At 41.3% G+C, this 17,604-nt stretch overlaps 1 protein-coding gene across 2 annotated transcripts; it reads left to right on the top strand.

Moving 5' to 3' along the window:
- The first annotated feature begins 6,798 nt into the window (after window positions 1–6,798).
- Window positions 6,799–13,742, top strand: LOC139407781 (vestigial-like family member 2a). 2 transcript variants are annotated; one of them, XM_071151641.1, is made up of 4 exons: window positions 6,799–7,050; window positions 8,786–9,056; window positions 9,778–10,251; window positions 10,726–13,742. In XM_071151641.1, exons 1-4 carry the CDS (start codon window positions 6,964–6,966, stop codon window positions 10,767–10,769), a joined length of 876 nt encoding a protein of 291 aa, XP_071007742.1. In that variant the 5' UTR covers window positions 6,799–6,963; the 3' UTR covers window positions 10,770–13,742. The 2 variants fall into 2 exon arrangements, with proteins under 2 accessions (XP_071007742.1, XP_071007743.1); XM_071151642.1 differs by having other exon boundaries at window positions 6,835–7,050; window positions 10,870–13,742.
- The last annotated feature ends 3,862 nt before the right edge of the window (window positions 13,743–17,604 follow it).

Here is a 17,604-nt window from a genome sequence, read left to right as displayed (position 1 = left end):
CACTACACCCCGCTACCCCTCACACTCACACTCACTACACCCCGCTACCCCTCAGACTCAGACTCACACTCACTACACCCCGCTACCCCTCACACCCACACTCACTACACCCCGCTACCCCTCACACCCACACTCACTACACCCCGCTACCCCTCACACCCACACTCACTACACCCTGCTACCCCTCACACTCACAACACCCCCCTACCCCTCACACCCACACTCACTACTCCCCGATACCACAAACTCAAACACTCACTACCCCCCCCCCCCCCCCCCCTACCCCGCACACCCATATACACACACGCACACCCTCCACCTCACACTCCCTCTGCCCCTCCCATTCCCAGCCCGGTGCCTCCAGCTGTCTCTTGAATCACAGGACTCAGTACTGATGGATGGCACATGACCATGACACTCGGCCCCAGCACTCCTCCATCCCAGCCACGTCTTTGTTAGAGGTGAGTGTGTGTTGTTACAACCAGGCCGTCCTAATTTTAACTGCTAATGGGCTCTCCCCTCTCTGTATCCAGGTCCCTGCCAGAAATAGGATGTGCAGTGACTGCCAGGGTTATGACAAGGGGCAGGGCCCGGAGCCAAAACAAAACACATTTGAGGCGAGGGGAATTTCTTGCCCTTGTGAAAATGTGGCTCTAATATCTTTCTCCTCGATTTCTTCCAGACTACTCCCCAAATGCCCCCTGGTCACCCGCACACCACCTCTTTCAACCTCATCCTCACCCTGGGTTATAAATGTACCTCACCCATAAAACTGGCAGGAAAATATACAACTTCAATATGCAACAGGAGCCGGGTGATGTGACGTGATATTTGGTTGTTGTTAGGCGAGTTTCTGTGGAAGGGGCAATTTTACACATTTGCCACGCCCCTCCCCTCCCTTCCCCACCACTAGGCTGAACCCTCGCCAACTTGGCATGGCACCACTTGGATGGCCAGGAAATATTTTTATCCTATTTACCTTTCGAGTGGCAAACAAGTTCAAGTGGCGAACTTGCAGAGGGGGCTTCCGTGAGCCATCAGACACACACACACACACAGTACAGAGGGTTAAAGGAATATTTCACTCAAAATACAAAATTACATATTGGTTTCCTTACCCTGTTTTGTATCCCAGAGACATATATATATTTTTCAAATGCTTTAGCAATTGTGGCACAAATTCAATGCAAGTCATGGTACCTATATTAGGAATTTGTCATGCATCACGTCTTCCTAAATTATCTCAAATTGATTGTGTGGCTCAACAAAGTTGAATTTTTTTTTTTTTTGTAATTTGGGTGAACTATCCCTTTAATAGTAATACGCCCTTTAGCTTTACCTTATGAAACAGTTATGGAACAAATTGTATTCTCTAAAATTGAGAATCAGTCGTATCATATGAATCTCGGATAAAATTATTTCTCTATTGCATTTTTCAATCAGTGTCTACGGTGGCGTATTGTCATCATGCCTCACATAAGAGACCCATTTTAACACTAAACCAGTAAGTAAACAGTCCCTGTATTGTCAAGGTTTTCTGCTAGATAGGCATGGACAGGGTCCTTTCAGAACCAAACATCACTGCCCAGAACAGTTATTCAAATATTAATTGAAATGGCTGGCCTTGCTTTCCCTGGTTTGATAATCATTTCTATTGAATTCTAAATGGAGTTTTTGGAAGTTTGAATAACACTGAAAGTACCTTTTGGCTTCAAGAAATGAAGTACAGGGGTTTTCTTGTTTGGACATTTTTACATAATGACCAATGTGAAATCATAGTTTCTCTATGATTAGTTGATTGTAAAAATGTAGTTGAAAATAATAATTAGCAATCTAGGGCTCGATTCAATCAGATAGAGCATTAAACCGCATTGGCTGACATCCACATAGCAGATGTTTTGGCAGTGTTGGAGGTGTGACTGAGGTATGCGCTGAAAAATCGGTGAGTGGCTCCTGTTGTGTGTCACAAACCACTCCCCTCCTCATTATCCCTACTGCATTCAAAATGGTGATAGAAAGTGTAGGCCCTGTCAATGATAGAAATAGACTAATGACTCTCAAATGTAAAACCATTAACCTAAACAAAATATAGACCATCATAGCCAGCTGGTCCTTATTTCTGCTGTCGAAAAGCATAAATGAGGAAAGATTTTCAGAATTGCCTACTTCTAACGCGGTTACATGGGATTTGTAGGATTATTAAAGCAAGTGGTCCAATGGAATAATGTCCGCGATAAGGTAATGCAAGGAGCCGCTTGTGGATTTGACAGCTCGAACTCAGTTCCACCTCAGACACCACACCACCAAAACAAATGCAATGCTAAAGCAGATCTGATTTAATCGAGTCCCTGGTGAAAGTCTAATGAAAGGCTGATCATGAAATAACAATTATTATTTGATAAATATTTATTAATTTGGACTTTCTATTTACAGTTCCTTTAACAAAACATAGTTTTTTTTAATTATTTTTGTTTACATGCAACCCACTGGGCACACATTGGTTGAATCAACATTGTTTCCATACCATTTCCTCTCATAGCTTGCATTGGCTTGGCTCAGTCACCCCTGGTAGTTTTTCAATAAATTCTATTAGACTCATGTCAGGCGTGTCCAAAGGAATGAATGGGGTGGATGAATGGAGTCAGTGTAAATGTAAGCTCCACAGCTGATGCTCCCTGCTCCCGCCATTAAAGAGTGTTTGGATATCCACATTTCCTCCCAAGGCCGAACCACGACTTCATCGCAGTAATACTAGCAACAGGTGTCTCTGCCACGAGAAGGGGCTGCTGGGGCTCTACTGTGCGTATCACGCTTATCTTATGCCATGTCGTGCTACATAGTCACAGCCCTGCCAAATCAATCAGACACACTGCAGGCCCACTGCTTCCTAATTGTCATAATATTGCCGGCCCTGATGTAGCAGGCCTCATGTTAAGAAGATGAAGTGCTGTAATTAGAAACGGCAGTGGGGTTTCTTTTCTTCTTGACCATTACATTTTAAATGATCATTAGCTCAAACAAAAGAGCCATGGTATACCACCTAGGATTTGACCTATGACCCCTGAACCTTGTGTAATTTTCGAAGCACCCCCATAATGAGTGCAGGACCTATTTCCCTTCTGGTTTTAGTGACCTCTTGGAGGAATCTGTGCCTGTTCTATGCTCATGCGCTGCTGGGCCTTGTGTGGCTGTGTGGCTGGGGACAGGTGTCACAATATCCCTCCTGAAACAGACACTCTCTGTTTCACATTTCACACTGGAACTCCCACCTCTAAAACAGTTGCTGTAGTCACATGGTGTGCAGGGGTTCACACTGAACAGAAGACCACAAACTCAATGATGATCAATGATCCTTCCTCATAGACAACATGGAAGTCATGTCATGACAGCGGTTTGTTACCAATGACCTTCCTCTTCATTCGGTTTAAGGAGTCAGTTGTCAAATATGAAAACAGCTATATTAGCAGTTTGAGGAGGCGTTAACATGTTTATTGATTTGTAAGTATGCAAATGTTTTTGTAGAGCTCCTGAAATAGCTAGGTAGTGACAATAATACTTTTAAAATTCATAATGAATGTTTAATTGCTGGGACTAAAACATTGGACACACTGGACATTAGGTTAACACTGTAAACACCTGAAAAAGCCTATCCTACCAATATATTCAGTCATCATTTTGCAGAATGCCTCCTACCCCACCCTCATTCAGCCACTACGTTAAGCACGTTTGCGTTCCTCCATCACTTCAGACTTGCTCTGGTAATGCCTTTGTGTGCCACCCCGTTCATTCCCTCACCCACACCCCTCCTGGCAGTAGCCTTGGCAGGACCCAGGCAGATTACCTCTGGCCTAAATGGAAGGCCAGGGCCAATGATTCCTCTCCATCAGGGGACCAAATAATGATTTTAGACTTGAGTCTTGGTCTAGGCAGCTCCCGTGTTGAACACAACAAGAAATAAAAGCAGTCTGTGAAGTGCACTCCACCTCCCCTCCTTTCCACCCCTTCTCTACCACCATTAGATGTGTTGAATGTGCTGTTGTCTTGGCGAGTTAGCTCCTATTAGCCTGGAGTTTACACTTACCTCCCGTTTCTTGTCTAAAAAACGATTTGTGTTGAAATACAAACCATGTCGAGTTACACTAAATAAAACCACCTCATTGTTTCTGAGCTGTTACATCCGAAATGGAGAGTTATTGCAAATGGTAATGTTATCTGACTGACAGGTGTGGTTGCGCTGAGCTCTGAGTGAGTATAATGCGCAGGAAAGGAGATACATTTATCATGGTCGAAGACCTTTATGTTCCCCTTTCACCTAAATGTTCCCTTTACAATATGCCTGTCTGTCTTTACTGACCATTTCACTACCGCCAGTGAATTCTCAAGTCAATCATTTAGCTCACTAAAAATCACATTATTAAGTAGGTGGTTCGAGCCCTGAATTCTGACTGGCTGACAGCCGTGGTATATCAGACCATATACCACGGGTATTACAAAACATTTATTTTTACTGCTCTAATTACGTTGGTAACTAGTTTATAATAGCAATAAGGCACCTCAGGGGTCTGTGGTCGGCCTTTGTCATTATACCACGGCTAAGGGATGTATCCAGGCACTCTGTGTTGCGTCGTGCATTATTGCTTAATTATAGGCCCTCTCACAAAATCCAGCGAGGACATTTGAATGTAATAAAATTGGTGAACTGTTAAAGATTTGAAATATTGATGAAGATGATGACGACTATGATACCAACAAAGATGATGAGCGTATGAATAAGTTAAATAAGTGCTGGAATAATCAGCCCTTCTAAAAATGCAGAGTACTTTGTTTGTAGACCTGAGACAATGCTAACAATGTAATACATTCTGCAATCAAACTTGTTTCATGATGTAATCCCCAAAAATGTGTGGATATGTGCGCAACAAAAGTTCAACATTCACCTTTTGCTACTATTTCGGACAAGTCTATGCATACCATTTTATGCATTGGATAAATAGGAACTAATGCACCACACAGAACGCACTGCTGCAAGGCAAACACAGAATTCCTTTGGAAATGAATGTATTTCTGGTTTACCAAAATGCAATGACGCTGCGGGTCTGAACGAAGTGTAAAGTCAGCATGTGTTGCATGCATTCATTCCACTGCTGTAACCAGAGTGTTACTTCCAACCATGCAGTGATGCTGGGAGCCAGATTTCATCTGAAATCAGAGCTGAGCTGTTAATTGTGTGTTAAAGAGGGCTGATGTGTAAGGGGCCTGGTTCTCCCTGTCACAGCACAGGGCTGAGTTTCCCCCATGGTCATATTTCTGCCACAGCCAACAAGGATAATTGGGTGCAAAGACGCTCTCTTATCCAACTAGCCATCAAAGGGCTAGAATCATCTTTACCTTGTATTTCCTTTATGGGATTTGTCCAGCATCAGACAATTTTGTAGGAATTTTTAAATAGGTTTGTGTCCCTTCAATTGTTGAAAAGGTTAAATAAATAATTAGGGTGGGGAAAACATTTGTCCACGCCCACAATGACCATGAAAGCAGAGAGAGTATTTGCATATGAATTGTCATTACCTGTCTCACAATAGACCAGAGCAGCATTTCTATAATGTTAGCGCCTTCAATCCAGTGCCATTATTGTTTGTTGTGAAATGATCTAAATGTGTGACCTCCTCCATCTCTCTGGCTAGAGCTGGTTGAAGGAACCTGAATCCACCAAGCGTTTACAGAGGACAGGAATACCAAACATTCCAGACAGATTCCTAATAAAATCAAGGATGTGCCTGGCAATAACTGTCATTGGAAATGGATAGAGTTAATTTGTACTTTAAGTTAGATAAAAATGTCTACCTCCCAATATTTGATGAGAAACAGGTGGTTGTTGATTCTTATCATTCAAACTATGTAATGCACTCCGACCCCGACACAAATTGTGACCAAACTGTTTGACCTCTGGCCTTGGAATCTGGCAGGCCACCTAGGGATTGTGGCACAGTGCGGGGTTGGAGTCCTGCATTCCTCTCCTTCATGTATTTAATCTGTTTACATAATTAATTAACACTACAAAACATAATTATGTTACATTCCTTATATTGACATTTCAGAGTCTTATTGTACTCGGGGGTGGAATTTGGGTGAATCAATTTACTGTCCCAATTGACTACAGGTGTTGTATAGGATGCATGTCCTGATATACACTGAGGGATTATCTTTAAAGTCTCCATTTGCAAAGGACATAAAATAGTGTTATTAATAGACCTATACGGCATACCACAGACCCATGAAGCTTGATGCTTCAAGGTTTCCTATCCAGGGCCCATCAAACTGTAAAAGTATTCGAAAATGTACTTTTCAAAAGGTTTAGGTTTCGAAATGATTGACATCAAGTGCATGTTATTTACCAAAATGTGGACAATGTACTTGGACTACAAATGAAACATAACATGTATGAAATGAACATATTGGTCTGTAATAAAGATTATATACAGGTAACATGCAGGTGCATATCAAAGGAATGAATTACAGGTAACAGTTGATATCAGGATGACATTAGACTACAGTCAACATTTTGGGTGTTACTAAACTCTCCAGTAAGTGACCTATCTGGCAGGGCTCCATTGTTCTTAATTTAGCATCACGCAGCTCATGGCAGTAACGAAAGGTTTATTGCAGACTTTGGATAAAATACACCTGGTTGTGAAGTGCTTTTGTTCCCTCATTGGTCGGATGCAGGCTCGTCCAGAGACACGTCAAAACGGCTGGCTGTGTAATGTCTTTACTTTTGCCGCCACGCGTTCCTGTGGCACTGACGGTGCGTAAAGACCGAAGGCAGGACGCGCAGCGCAATTGGGATAGAAACGCCGCTCTCCAACGTTCCAAGTTACTTTAACCTCTCCCCGTCTACAATCTCCAATGAAGATTTTGCTTATTCCGTCAAGTTACTATCCGTGAGAATTCGCTTTTTTAGCCATGAGCTGCTTGGATGTTATGTATCAAGTGTATGGTCCACCACCCCAGCCTTATTTTGCCGCAGCGTATAGCCCATATCATCACCAGGTACGTTATTGATGTGTTGTTTAAACTACTGGCAGATTTGGTTCAGGGAAAGTTTTGTCAGACTTTGATGAAAAACTTGAATTGCGCATTATAATAAATCATTTGATTTATCTGTATTTTGGCATTGTCCACTCACAAAATGATTCTGCATGACAGCCTTCAGTCGATTGTGGAAACAATAGTCCTCCTTACCTACAGTTACACCTATTTAAGAGGAACTTAGCCTTACTTTTGATTGACGTTTCCTTAATGAATAATGATAGCCATTCCTCCTTGCATTGTTATTCAGAAGCCTACCTAATTTGCGTGATAATATTTTTAGTTGATAACATATATATTTTTGTTTTGTTTTAGTTGCTTAGGCTATCGCTCTCCCTCCGTCTTGTCCTGCAAAATCGAATCACTCAGGCTATTGCATACTTTTCCGTTTAGGCTACTGAATTTGATTGCGTCATCTATTGCTATTTCAATTAGGATATTTTGCAATCTGTAGGTTATGGGTTAGATAGGCTTATTCAAATATGTAGATTGAAAAGGCCAAGGCCTTTATTAACTTTATTAACCAATCAATACAAAATACTTATGGGTCATTAATAGAGTTTAGGCTTAGGCTATGTTCGCAACTTTTATTAATCGTTCGTCAAGTACAATTATTATTATTTTATTGTTGTAATCTGTAGGCTGTAATTTATGACTTTTTACATTCATAATAATGATTTTGTCTGGACGTGTCCACTTTTCTACATAAAATTTAATTATTGCTCTGGTAACGATATCGTTGGCGCACGTCCTGTGATACATATCTGTAAATTAAATGAATGCTGCTTGTGCATGCACAAGAACCTGTAAGGCGTTTGGGATATTCGGTTTCCAGACGTGCATTGGTGCTAAGGCCCTCTTAAAGCTGTGCCACTTTCTTAAAACCTCTCACAGTCAATATACAAATTCAGATCTTTGTTTGCACAGAGAGCTGGTTTTCAAATGTCAAATAGTGCGAACGTCTTCTTTAAATGTAGTGTGCAGAGAGAAAAGGGAATACTGGGATTCACTTCGGCACGCTCCAAAGCTCACATATGTTGGTGCTACTCTGTTAATTATCTCTCCTGATTGCCTAAGTCACTTTTACCCCTACCTACATGTACATATTACCTCAATTACCTCAACTATACTCATTGTATATAGTCCCGTTATTGTGGTTTTATTGTGTTACTATTTCATTTAAAAAATACATCTAACTGTTCTTACTCTGCAATGTTGGGAAAGGGCTCGTAAGTAAGCATTAACGTGTTGTATGTGACAAATACAATTTGATTTGATTTGAAGGTTCATAATTAAGAAATTAATTATTTAAATTGAATAGCTTTGTTCTTGAATCCAACCACTGCCTCCTCTTTGAGTAGGCCTATGAATGAGGAGAGGATAATAAACTTATTAAGTACCTGCCATTTTGAATATAGCCTAAAAAGCGCACAGATGCCACAATATAACGCGATTGCATGACTGTTGGACAATCCCTGAGCCGACAAGTTGAAAAATATGTTGATGTGCCCTTGAGCAAGGTACTTAACCCTAATTTCTCCAGGGTAGCCTTTGGTAATGCCTGGCCGTGACCCACCAAATGATTATGTGCAGGTGAAATTCAAATTGATAATTGGTAACTTGATGCCTTGATAGGAATTCGTATCAAATGCGTGTCAAGGCTATTCAATTCTGACGTTTTTATCGGATGTTTCAGAAATTGGCATTTTATTCCAAAATGCAAGAAGCGCAAGAGAGCATCAGCGGGGGCAGCTCGTTCTCAAATCTCCCTGGGCCGACGATAAAGGAGGAAGACTGCGCGCGAGAGAAGGATCACCCTCCGGAGGCCGAGTACCTGAACTCGCGATGCGTGCTTTTCACCTACTTCCACGGGGACATCAGCTCCGTGGTGGACGAGCACTTCAGCCGGGCCCTCAGCCAGCCAACCAGCTACGTCCACGGGTCGGCTAGCAACAAGTCTGCACGAGGTAGGTCTACATCCACCTCAAGGAGAGGATCACGGAACCACTCCAAACACCTGTCCACGCGGTTTCATTTCATCACAATGACTTGTATGTATGTCTTGCATGCAAGTTCGTTTTAAAATTATTATTAAAAAAAAAATATTATTGTGTTCACATCTTACTCAAATACACTTAATTTTAAACTGGATTTTTGGAACAAATCAACGAATCCTCTGTTTTTCTCCCATATTTTCAGTTTCAGTCTGCAGTCATTCACTCTCATTTGTGTTGGATCAAAATCGCAACGGAATCACAAAGTAAAACAACATTGATGGAAAGGCAGTTGAAAATAATAACACGCTGTTCTGTGTAATGTAGGGCTCAGACTTACTCACTATATTGTAGGAGAATTTGTAGTGAGGGTTTGGTAAACTATAATTTGTTCTGTTGCATATTACTCCCTTAATGAATTAATTTAAAATGTAATTATATGACCAATATTATATAGCCAACCATTCTCCAATTTTAATCAACCTTCAGGAATAACTGACAACAACAATATTTATCCATGCATCTTTTTTTCATAATGTTTTCCTTTATTTCATCCTTTCAAATGAATTGATAATTGAATGATCCTAGTCGCTTTTTATGTAGCCATATTCTCAGAACTGGCTTATTGATCCTCACCCACAGATACATTCATTGATCTGTGATTGAGCATTTCAATGTGTCTGTGGATTCCCAGATGGATTATTCCCGATGAGCCAGAGGAGTTTCCCCCCATCCTTCTGGAACAGTGCGTACCAGCCCTCGTCCCTGAGCAGTGCCTTAGGATCCTCCTACTCAGACATACCCTTCCCTGGGGACCCCTACTCCTCTGCCTCGCTACACAGCCACCTCCACCAGGCCACCCCAGAGCCCTGGCACCACTCACACCACCACCATTCTTACTCACTCGGTGGGGCCATCGGCACCCAGGGCTCCCCCTACCCTCGACCCAGCATGCACGAAGTCTACGGCACGCACTTTGACCCCCGCTACAGTTCTCTGCTGGTGCCCTCTGTCCGGCCGCACCGGCTCCCTCCATCCACTGTCCCCGGACCCAGTGCCTCACCGTGTGACATTGGGAAGAGCGAATCAGCCAGCTCGGCCTGGACTGGGGCGTTCACAGGGGCAGGGGCAGATATCAGCCAGAGCATCGGCCTCAATGTGGATGCAGGTATTAACAATAGCGATAACAACAACAGCACACAATATGCATTGTTAAACTCTTCATAAAGGACTAGCTATTCCAAGTGCACTTCAGAGTAGCCTGCATAATTTCATTTTCCTCAAACATTCATGACTACTATTGTACGCTCTACAATTAATTCAATGCAAAAGTTCAGGAACGGTGTGACGCTTTACCCCGGGGTTATGCTTACATTCATAACATTATGCAGGGTTTTGTTCTCCCCGGGGGGAAACAGTTGTCTTGTCAAGGCCACTCTCCAACACTAAGAAAGACAACGTATTTATGGGTTTAACAGGTCGAGTTCTCTGTCTCTTCTTTCTCCTGGGAGGCAATATGCTTTTACACTTTTCTGCTTTAAGGGCTTCCTGCTTCTACATATAAGCCATTTGGTCTCCCTCTTCCTAATCCTTCTCTTGCCCTCCCTTTTCTTTTCTCTCTTTTTTCTCTCTTTCCTCTCAGGTCTGCAGGTCCAGGATAAGAGCAAGGACTTGTACTGGTTTTAAAGCTCTGCTGCCCTCCCAGGCCCGAGCTGGCCTCTGTGTTTCTCTGCACTGTATGATATTGACAGACATTTTCTGTAACAGATTCTAATCTCACTTGCAGCTCGACGCTACACCTTCAGTGGCGGAAACATCCTCAGCTGAAATTACTCGGATACTCTCTGCTGGAAATGCAGTGGACAAGGGAGAGAATCAAAACCATGCAGGACTTGCTGGACAGCTTGCCAGAAATGCTCTGTGGTGTGACTGACAAAATGTTATCTGGCCAAGACTGAACACTTTCCTCCAAAGAGGACACTTGTTGAAAAAGAAAAAAAGAGTGAAACTGGAAAGTAAAAAAATAGATTTGACGAGAGCATACTCGAAGACTGGAAAAACACTATTTGCTATTGTGTTTTTTTTATATATATATATATATGAAAGGTGAGGAGCAAGAAAGAGGAGCATTCTCTAACATGACTGAAGTGAGCAGCGGCTATTTGAAGCCATTTGACTCTGTCTTGCTCCCCAGCAGCTGTCAACGACAACTGTTTCAGTACTCAACGGACACACACAACTGTAGTGTCACTGCACAGTGTTTGACCAGGGGCTCTGGACTTCAGAAATTGAGCATTTTGTCAAATCTGGACCTCGACCCACAGGGAACAACTGGTTTGACTGGTGATTTTGAGGTGCGGGGTGGACAGGAGGTAGCAGAAGTGGACACGCACAACTGTGCTATGTATGTCTGTGTGCCATATCTGGGCAGTGCTACAGTATATGTGATCTTTATGTACTTATTCCCCATTGGTTTTCAGTCATCCCAGGTATAAAGCAAAGTCAAAATCAAACAGTCATTATCCATGGTATATTGTATTGTGAACATATTAATATATTGACCTTTTTAAAGTATTTTTTCTTGATACAGTTGTAATGTAATGTCAATGTGTTGTATGCCTCAGCCTGTAATTATAAAGCAATGGGACAATGTGATTAAAACTCAACTTTAGAGATAAAATGCGTAGTCTATAGAATACACAATTTCATAGACAGTTCATTTGAAAACTATCCTGTTTGATGATGTGAGTTCTGGTTAATCTCGTCAATGATATAATGTGTACAAAATAGATATTGTTCAGCCATCTGCAAGCACAACTTAAAGGAAAATGCCACCCCCAAACTTTTGCTATTTGTTTCATTAGTCCATTGTTGACAAAAAATGTTTTACTTGTCAGCAATCAAGTTCTCAAGATACGTAACCTTCAAAATACAGAAATCATCCCCTATGATGTAACTTGCATCATGTGATGCTGTGTTTTGCATCATATGACAACAATGGACTAATGAAACAAATTCCAAAAGATAGTTTTGGGGTGGACTTTTCCTTTAGGTGTTCCATTTTTAACTTCCACTAATGCATTGTCAGTGTACTGGGGTTTGCATTAACCTTAAATCATTCTCTTGAAGATACTGAATGCTGATGCTTCAACTTGTCAATGTAAAGACATATTTCTAAAGGGCATTCAATACCGAACACCAGCAAAAGTCTATGAAGTATTTGTACAGAATAGTATTTGACCTTGTCTGGAAGAGTACTATTCAAGAACATTCAACTAAGATGTTCATGAGAAGAGCTACTTTATTAAGGAAAAATGGACTGTGATTGTGATATGTGGTTGTCCCACCTAGCTATCTTAAGATGAATGCTCCAACTGTGCGTCACTAAATAAGAGTGTCCGCTAAATGACTGAAATATTCAAATGTAAGAGGCCAGGGATATTTCTTTCACTATATTCAACACCGTCTCTATTTTCTCCAAGGACATACTTTTCTCCTCGAAGACATACAAAAGGCTACATACAAACAGGCCACAATTAACACAGAACTTAATGATCGGAGGGAGAAAAGGCAATGGAACGGTCATAAGAATCAGGGGGCTGAAAAGGACATAGGGGAAAGAAAAGACCTTTCCAACAAATTCAAACAAAAATAATGTGTGAGGCTGCCGTCATGTGTTCCCTTTCTTGGTTGTGTTTCAGTTTAGCACTGGACAGCTGTAGATTAATATCAGCTTCTGACAAAAGTGATGAATGACAAGAGAGAGGTGGAGGGTCTCTCACTCCCCGGAGAACCTCTAACAAAGGAATATTCTCAGAGACATTTTTGTTTTTAGCAGTTAATGGGGACACCGTGCAATTGGCAGGTAAAAATAGGCCACATGCAGTGTTTGGGTCAATTCATTACTGCATCTAGGCTAAGTGGAAAATGATTGATGCATTTTAAATCTATTAGTGTGTGTGTTCTTATAACATAATTGTTATTGGTAGCCTAACATCAAAGTGTGGGCTATTCAGCGACATCATGGGTAAAAACAATTGCTTGTTTAAATGGGATATATAACCTACTATGAAAAAAGGGCATAGCATAACAGATTGGTGTGTAGGCAATAACAGACCAATGTTTTGTTTGAGTGTGCCACCCAGAACTGTTCATATGGAAAACGCGAGTCTTGTTCCCATGCCGTCGGCACCACGTGTCTGACTCGGACCTGTTGCAAAGCGTGCGAGCAGGCTGGTTCTCGGAACATGCGACGGGACACTCGATAGCCTTTCGTGTCTCTATTAGGTATATTTGTGAGGTTAACGCATAAACTGAAGGCAAGAACTCGGAAATTGTTGGTTGCTATAGAGATCGAGCGGAGCTGTCATTAACATTATCCTAAAAACACCATTTATGGAGTGTGTGATCTGGCTCCAGTTGTCACTGTGCGTGACCTTCAGCCTCTGCGGGACAATGAGCTACCACGGAGTTACCGCAAGTCAGCACAAAGACAACAGGAGCACTGCCTCCGCTATTCCAGCATCATCTCAATTTAAGCATTTAAACATCAAATCAGCAAAGCTATATATGCTTAGTTTAGTACACTGAAAACAAACTTAAAGATACCAAAAACAATTTAATCCAATCAATGTTGCTAAATATTATGTCCATGGTACTAATTTCTGTCTGTGTGCGTGTCCAAGTTTAAAAAAAGAAAAAAGAAAAGTTGACTCATACTACTTGTAGACTGGTTGAACGGTCTATGGCTCTGTCATACAGTATGCTTTTAGTTTTCATAGGCTACCTAGCTAAAATGTTTGCTAGCCTAACTTCCTCGCATAGTCAAAAATGAACCAGCTAAGTTAGCTAGCTAGTTAATGTGAGCCTACTAGACTACATATTGAACTTCAATCGTCTCAGGCCAGTGACAAAATATATTAATTTATGGTTAGATCAGAATTGCCATCATAATCATTGGCCTGTACAGAGAATTTAGTCAAAACCACCAGTCCAAATCCCCATCTCCACCCATGGCTTAGGAAAAGCGACAATTTAGCAAGCTAGCTACTGCAGGACATCAACACAAGCAGACCAGAAACAGACACGTTTTTCTGACAATGAAGATGTTTAGCTTAGGATGTGATTTGATTGGTGTGAAGCCAAATCCGAACTGGCCTCCCTTGGGGGGCATTTTGCAGTGCCAGGACAACCCACAGTTGAGCTCAGTTCAAAGCTGATTGGCTAATATATATATTTTTTAATTATCAAGGGAGGCCAACTGCTTACTGGCATCAATCAATCAAATGCTAGTGCGGCAACATGTCATACTCTTTTGTTCCAAACAGAATCAGATACATGATCTACACATACTGAGACAGAACTGCGCAGTTTCCCTCTCTCGGATGATTTCTCCGGTGAGATTCAGCCACTTGCGAATTGACCGACAATTATGAAAACACAGAGAGATTAAAATTATTATTATTTTTTTTTCTTCTAGGTCAAGTATTTGGGGAAGCCTAGCTTCCCTTGGCGTCCATGAAAACTCGCCACTGCCTACCATAAGACATTTGGATCACTGTGCATATTAATTACTTTAGGCTTCTTCAATATGCAAATAAGTACATCACTTCTACAGTGATTGATAGGCTATCATATGCATACATACTCAAGTAAGAAAATGTTCCTACACTGGCCTTCTCACTATGGTCTCATAAAATGTGCACCTACACTGTGGACAGTTTACTTGTGCTTGCCAATATAGAAGGTATACATCAACACATATCAGTTTAGCCTGTGTGCTTAAAATTACATAAACCTGTAGTGGTTTGTCACAACCATGCAAATAAACCATTGTCACTATTTACATTTGTTTGAGAATATCATTACCCTCAGAATTAAAAAGTGCATCTGGGATATTCCATCCTCCACAGTTGGAGCGAGGCTTGCCTTGTAATATAACCTCCGAGAGTTGAAATATGATTCTAAACACATGCCAGGCTAAATGGCAGAAGGCATTATGTTTTTTATTTAGTCCATGAATTAGGCATAGTGTGATCTATCGCCAATGCTTGACTTTTACTGAAATTGGTGCATGTACTCATTTTGAGTGCAGCTACTGTTTATATTTAGATGCAGGAGCTCCGCAATACTTTTGAGCTAATATTCCGTAAGGGGAACAGGAGCTCAAGCATTGGAGGTGCCGGTACTCAGCTCCGGTGAGCTCCTGCCCAAGTCAAGTACTGTCTATCACACAGCCTCAGCTTCACCATCACACGCAATGCCATGCTCGCATTGCCACAGTCAGTTCTCTCTTTGCAGCGGCAGCGTTCCAGACTAATGTTAATCAAGTCACATTCAGCCTTGGGTAGAGTTTATGGCTCGGTCTCTCCCCAAACTCAAGACAGGATCACTTACATGTACCACCTGAGATACTGGTAATGTGCTACGCGCAGTAATGTTTTATTTTCAACTCCGTTCATCTTGTTTTGCGAGGAGCCCTCATGACCACCGTTATAGCATGTCATCTCTTTAGCCTCTGTTTCTTTCTTTGTCTTTCTTCATGGCTCAGGAATCCATCAAATAAAGGTGAAATAAATAAAAAATTGATGGACGAGCTGCTGTCAACGGTTCAAATTAATTCATGGAGGCTGTTTATGAAAGAAAGGAAAAATCAATCATGGACCTCTGTAATGCACTGATGGTCAACCATATGAATTAGTGGGCCGTTGAAAAGGTCACAGGCCAAAAGACAACTATTGACAACATGAGAAACAATATATCTCAATAATTAACAAGGTTGATGATTTCTACAGTACGTCTTCATCTGTGTCTGTGAGCTCACTTTTGTATTAAAAAACGTTGATGATACAAATTGCTAGGGAGGATGATTTGCTCATGAAATTAATTAATGTCAAGGGCCAGACAAAACCTCCTGGTGGGCCAGTTATTACCCTGGGGCCTCTGTCATAGCATCACTGTTGTAATGCCTGCTACTTGGCCCTCTCACCACCATTGAACAAAGGAGTCGGATGTTGGAGTTTGTGTGATACCGCCTCTCCCTAGTTGTAGAGGAATGCCAACCACACGAATGCTGGAGCTGTAGAGCAGCTCTGGATGACATTCAGACCATCCACATGTGCCACATGGCTGGCGATTCTCACACCATGGCCATTGGCATTTTTCTCATTAGTCAACATAAGCGCTACAAATGCGAACTTGGAACCATGTCAACACAGGAGCATCATGCTGAAAAAGGACAAACCCCCTGATGGTGCTATGGAGCAAACTGTTTTTAAAACATGCTTTTAGGTGAATATTTAATTTAGGCTGCTATTGATTTGGAATGTATTTTAAAGCCAGCAATTCAGCATATCCACCTACGTACCACATAGCTAGAGTGGTTACCAAGACTCTGGATGATCTGTATTGTCTTAAGTTTGACCTCAAACTGACATTCCATGTCTCAGGGTGGATAGAGGATGTTTCTGAAATAACAGCAAATAAAAGATCATCCAAACCATTTTAGTCAACTGGTCTGTGGGGGACTACTGGACACAATTCAATGGATATCAATCAACAAAGAGGTAAGAATATGCATGCTATAAGAACATGTTGAAGGCTAGATGTATTGGGTGCAGATGACTGAACTGCTCACTTTTCTTGTTTGTGTCTGCAGGGAGAGAGACAAGGAGGTACACAAAGGTATTTCAATTAGTGTTGGTATGTTATGCAAATCACATGTACCATCCTCCTCCCTTACCTCTTCAATGAAAATCACATAGGCCTCTACATTACGGACGAGGTAGGTGTATAGTTTTAAATACCAATCTTCAAACAGTTTTTTTCATTCACATTCACCACAAAAACAAAGGTATGAATACTGTTGTGAGCATGTTAAACATCTGTATAATTTGTTAAACATCTGTATAAACATCTGTATAATTAATATTTTTGAGATTCACAGACTTCCACCTTCTTCCACCTCTGATGAAAATCATTCTGGCTGTGGATACGGAGAACATCATCACATTAACATCAACACGCCAGAGGATAAACCCATTGGACTTGGGGCTCTGCTGGGAGTTTACTTCATATTGAGATTTTTTTTAAATTCTGCTTTGCCACTAAAATCATAATAAACACTGACAACTAAAATAGTGTTATTGTTGTTATGCATATTATTAATAATAATAATAACGGGAAGGTAGGGGGTAGTTAAAAAAATGAACCACAAAAGGTTCTTCGAGGATCCATTATAGGGGAGTTACTCCACAGCTTCAATTTTAAGAAGGCCTAAAGCAAACTCCAGGAAACGTTTCTTTTCAGAGTGTAGGAGCTGATGCCATTTTGAACTCACGTAGATCTGAAGGCATGTATTTCATCATGTACAACCTACTAACTCTAGAACATCACAGTGGAATTACATTTCTAAACATTACACATGTTTTTATTATCGAAGACCCAATAAAGATTTGTTTTAGAGTGCGTACAGAAGCTTTTGCCCACTCTGTCGTGCCTACACACAACGCATATATTTCAT

This window comes from Oncorhynchus clarkii, chromosome 4 (genome assembly GCF_045791955.1).
Source record: "Oncorhynchus clarkii lewisi isolate Uvic-CL-2024 chromosome 4, UVic_Ocla_1.0, whole genome shotgun sequence".
Taxonomy (NCBI): Eukaryota; Metazoa; Chordata; class Actinopteri; order Salmoniformes; family Salmonidae; genus Oncorhynchus; species Oncorhynchus clarkii.
Note: the sequence above shows the minus strand (reverse complement) of the source record. Positions and strands in the feature narration are given on the sequence as shown.

What these genes read in the sequence shown, in the direction of transcription:
- LOC139407781 (XM_071151641.1), top strand. Translation starts at nt 6,964, where the DNA reads ATGAGCTGCTTGGATGTTATGTATCAAGTGTATGGTCCACCACCCCAG. An exon ending in TAGCAACAAGTCTGCACGAG is followed by an intron (nt 9,057 to 9,777) that starts GTAGGTCTACAT and finishes GTGGATTCCCAG; the next exon opens with ATGGATTATTCCCGATGAGC. An exon ending in CGGCCTCAATGTGGATGCAG is followed by an intron (nt 10,252 to 10,725) that starts GTATTAACAATA and finishes CTTTCCTCTCAG; the next exon opens with GTCTGCAGGTCCAGGATAAG.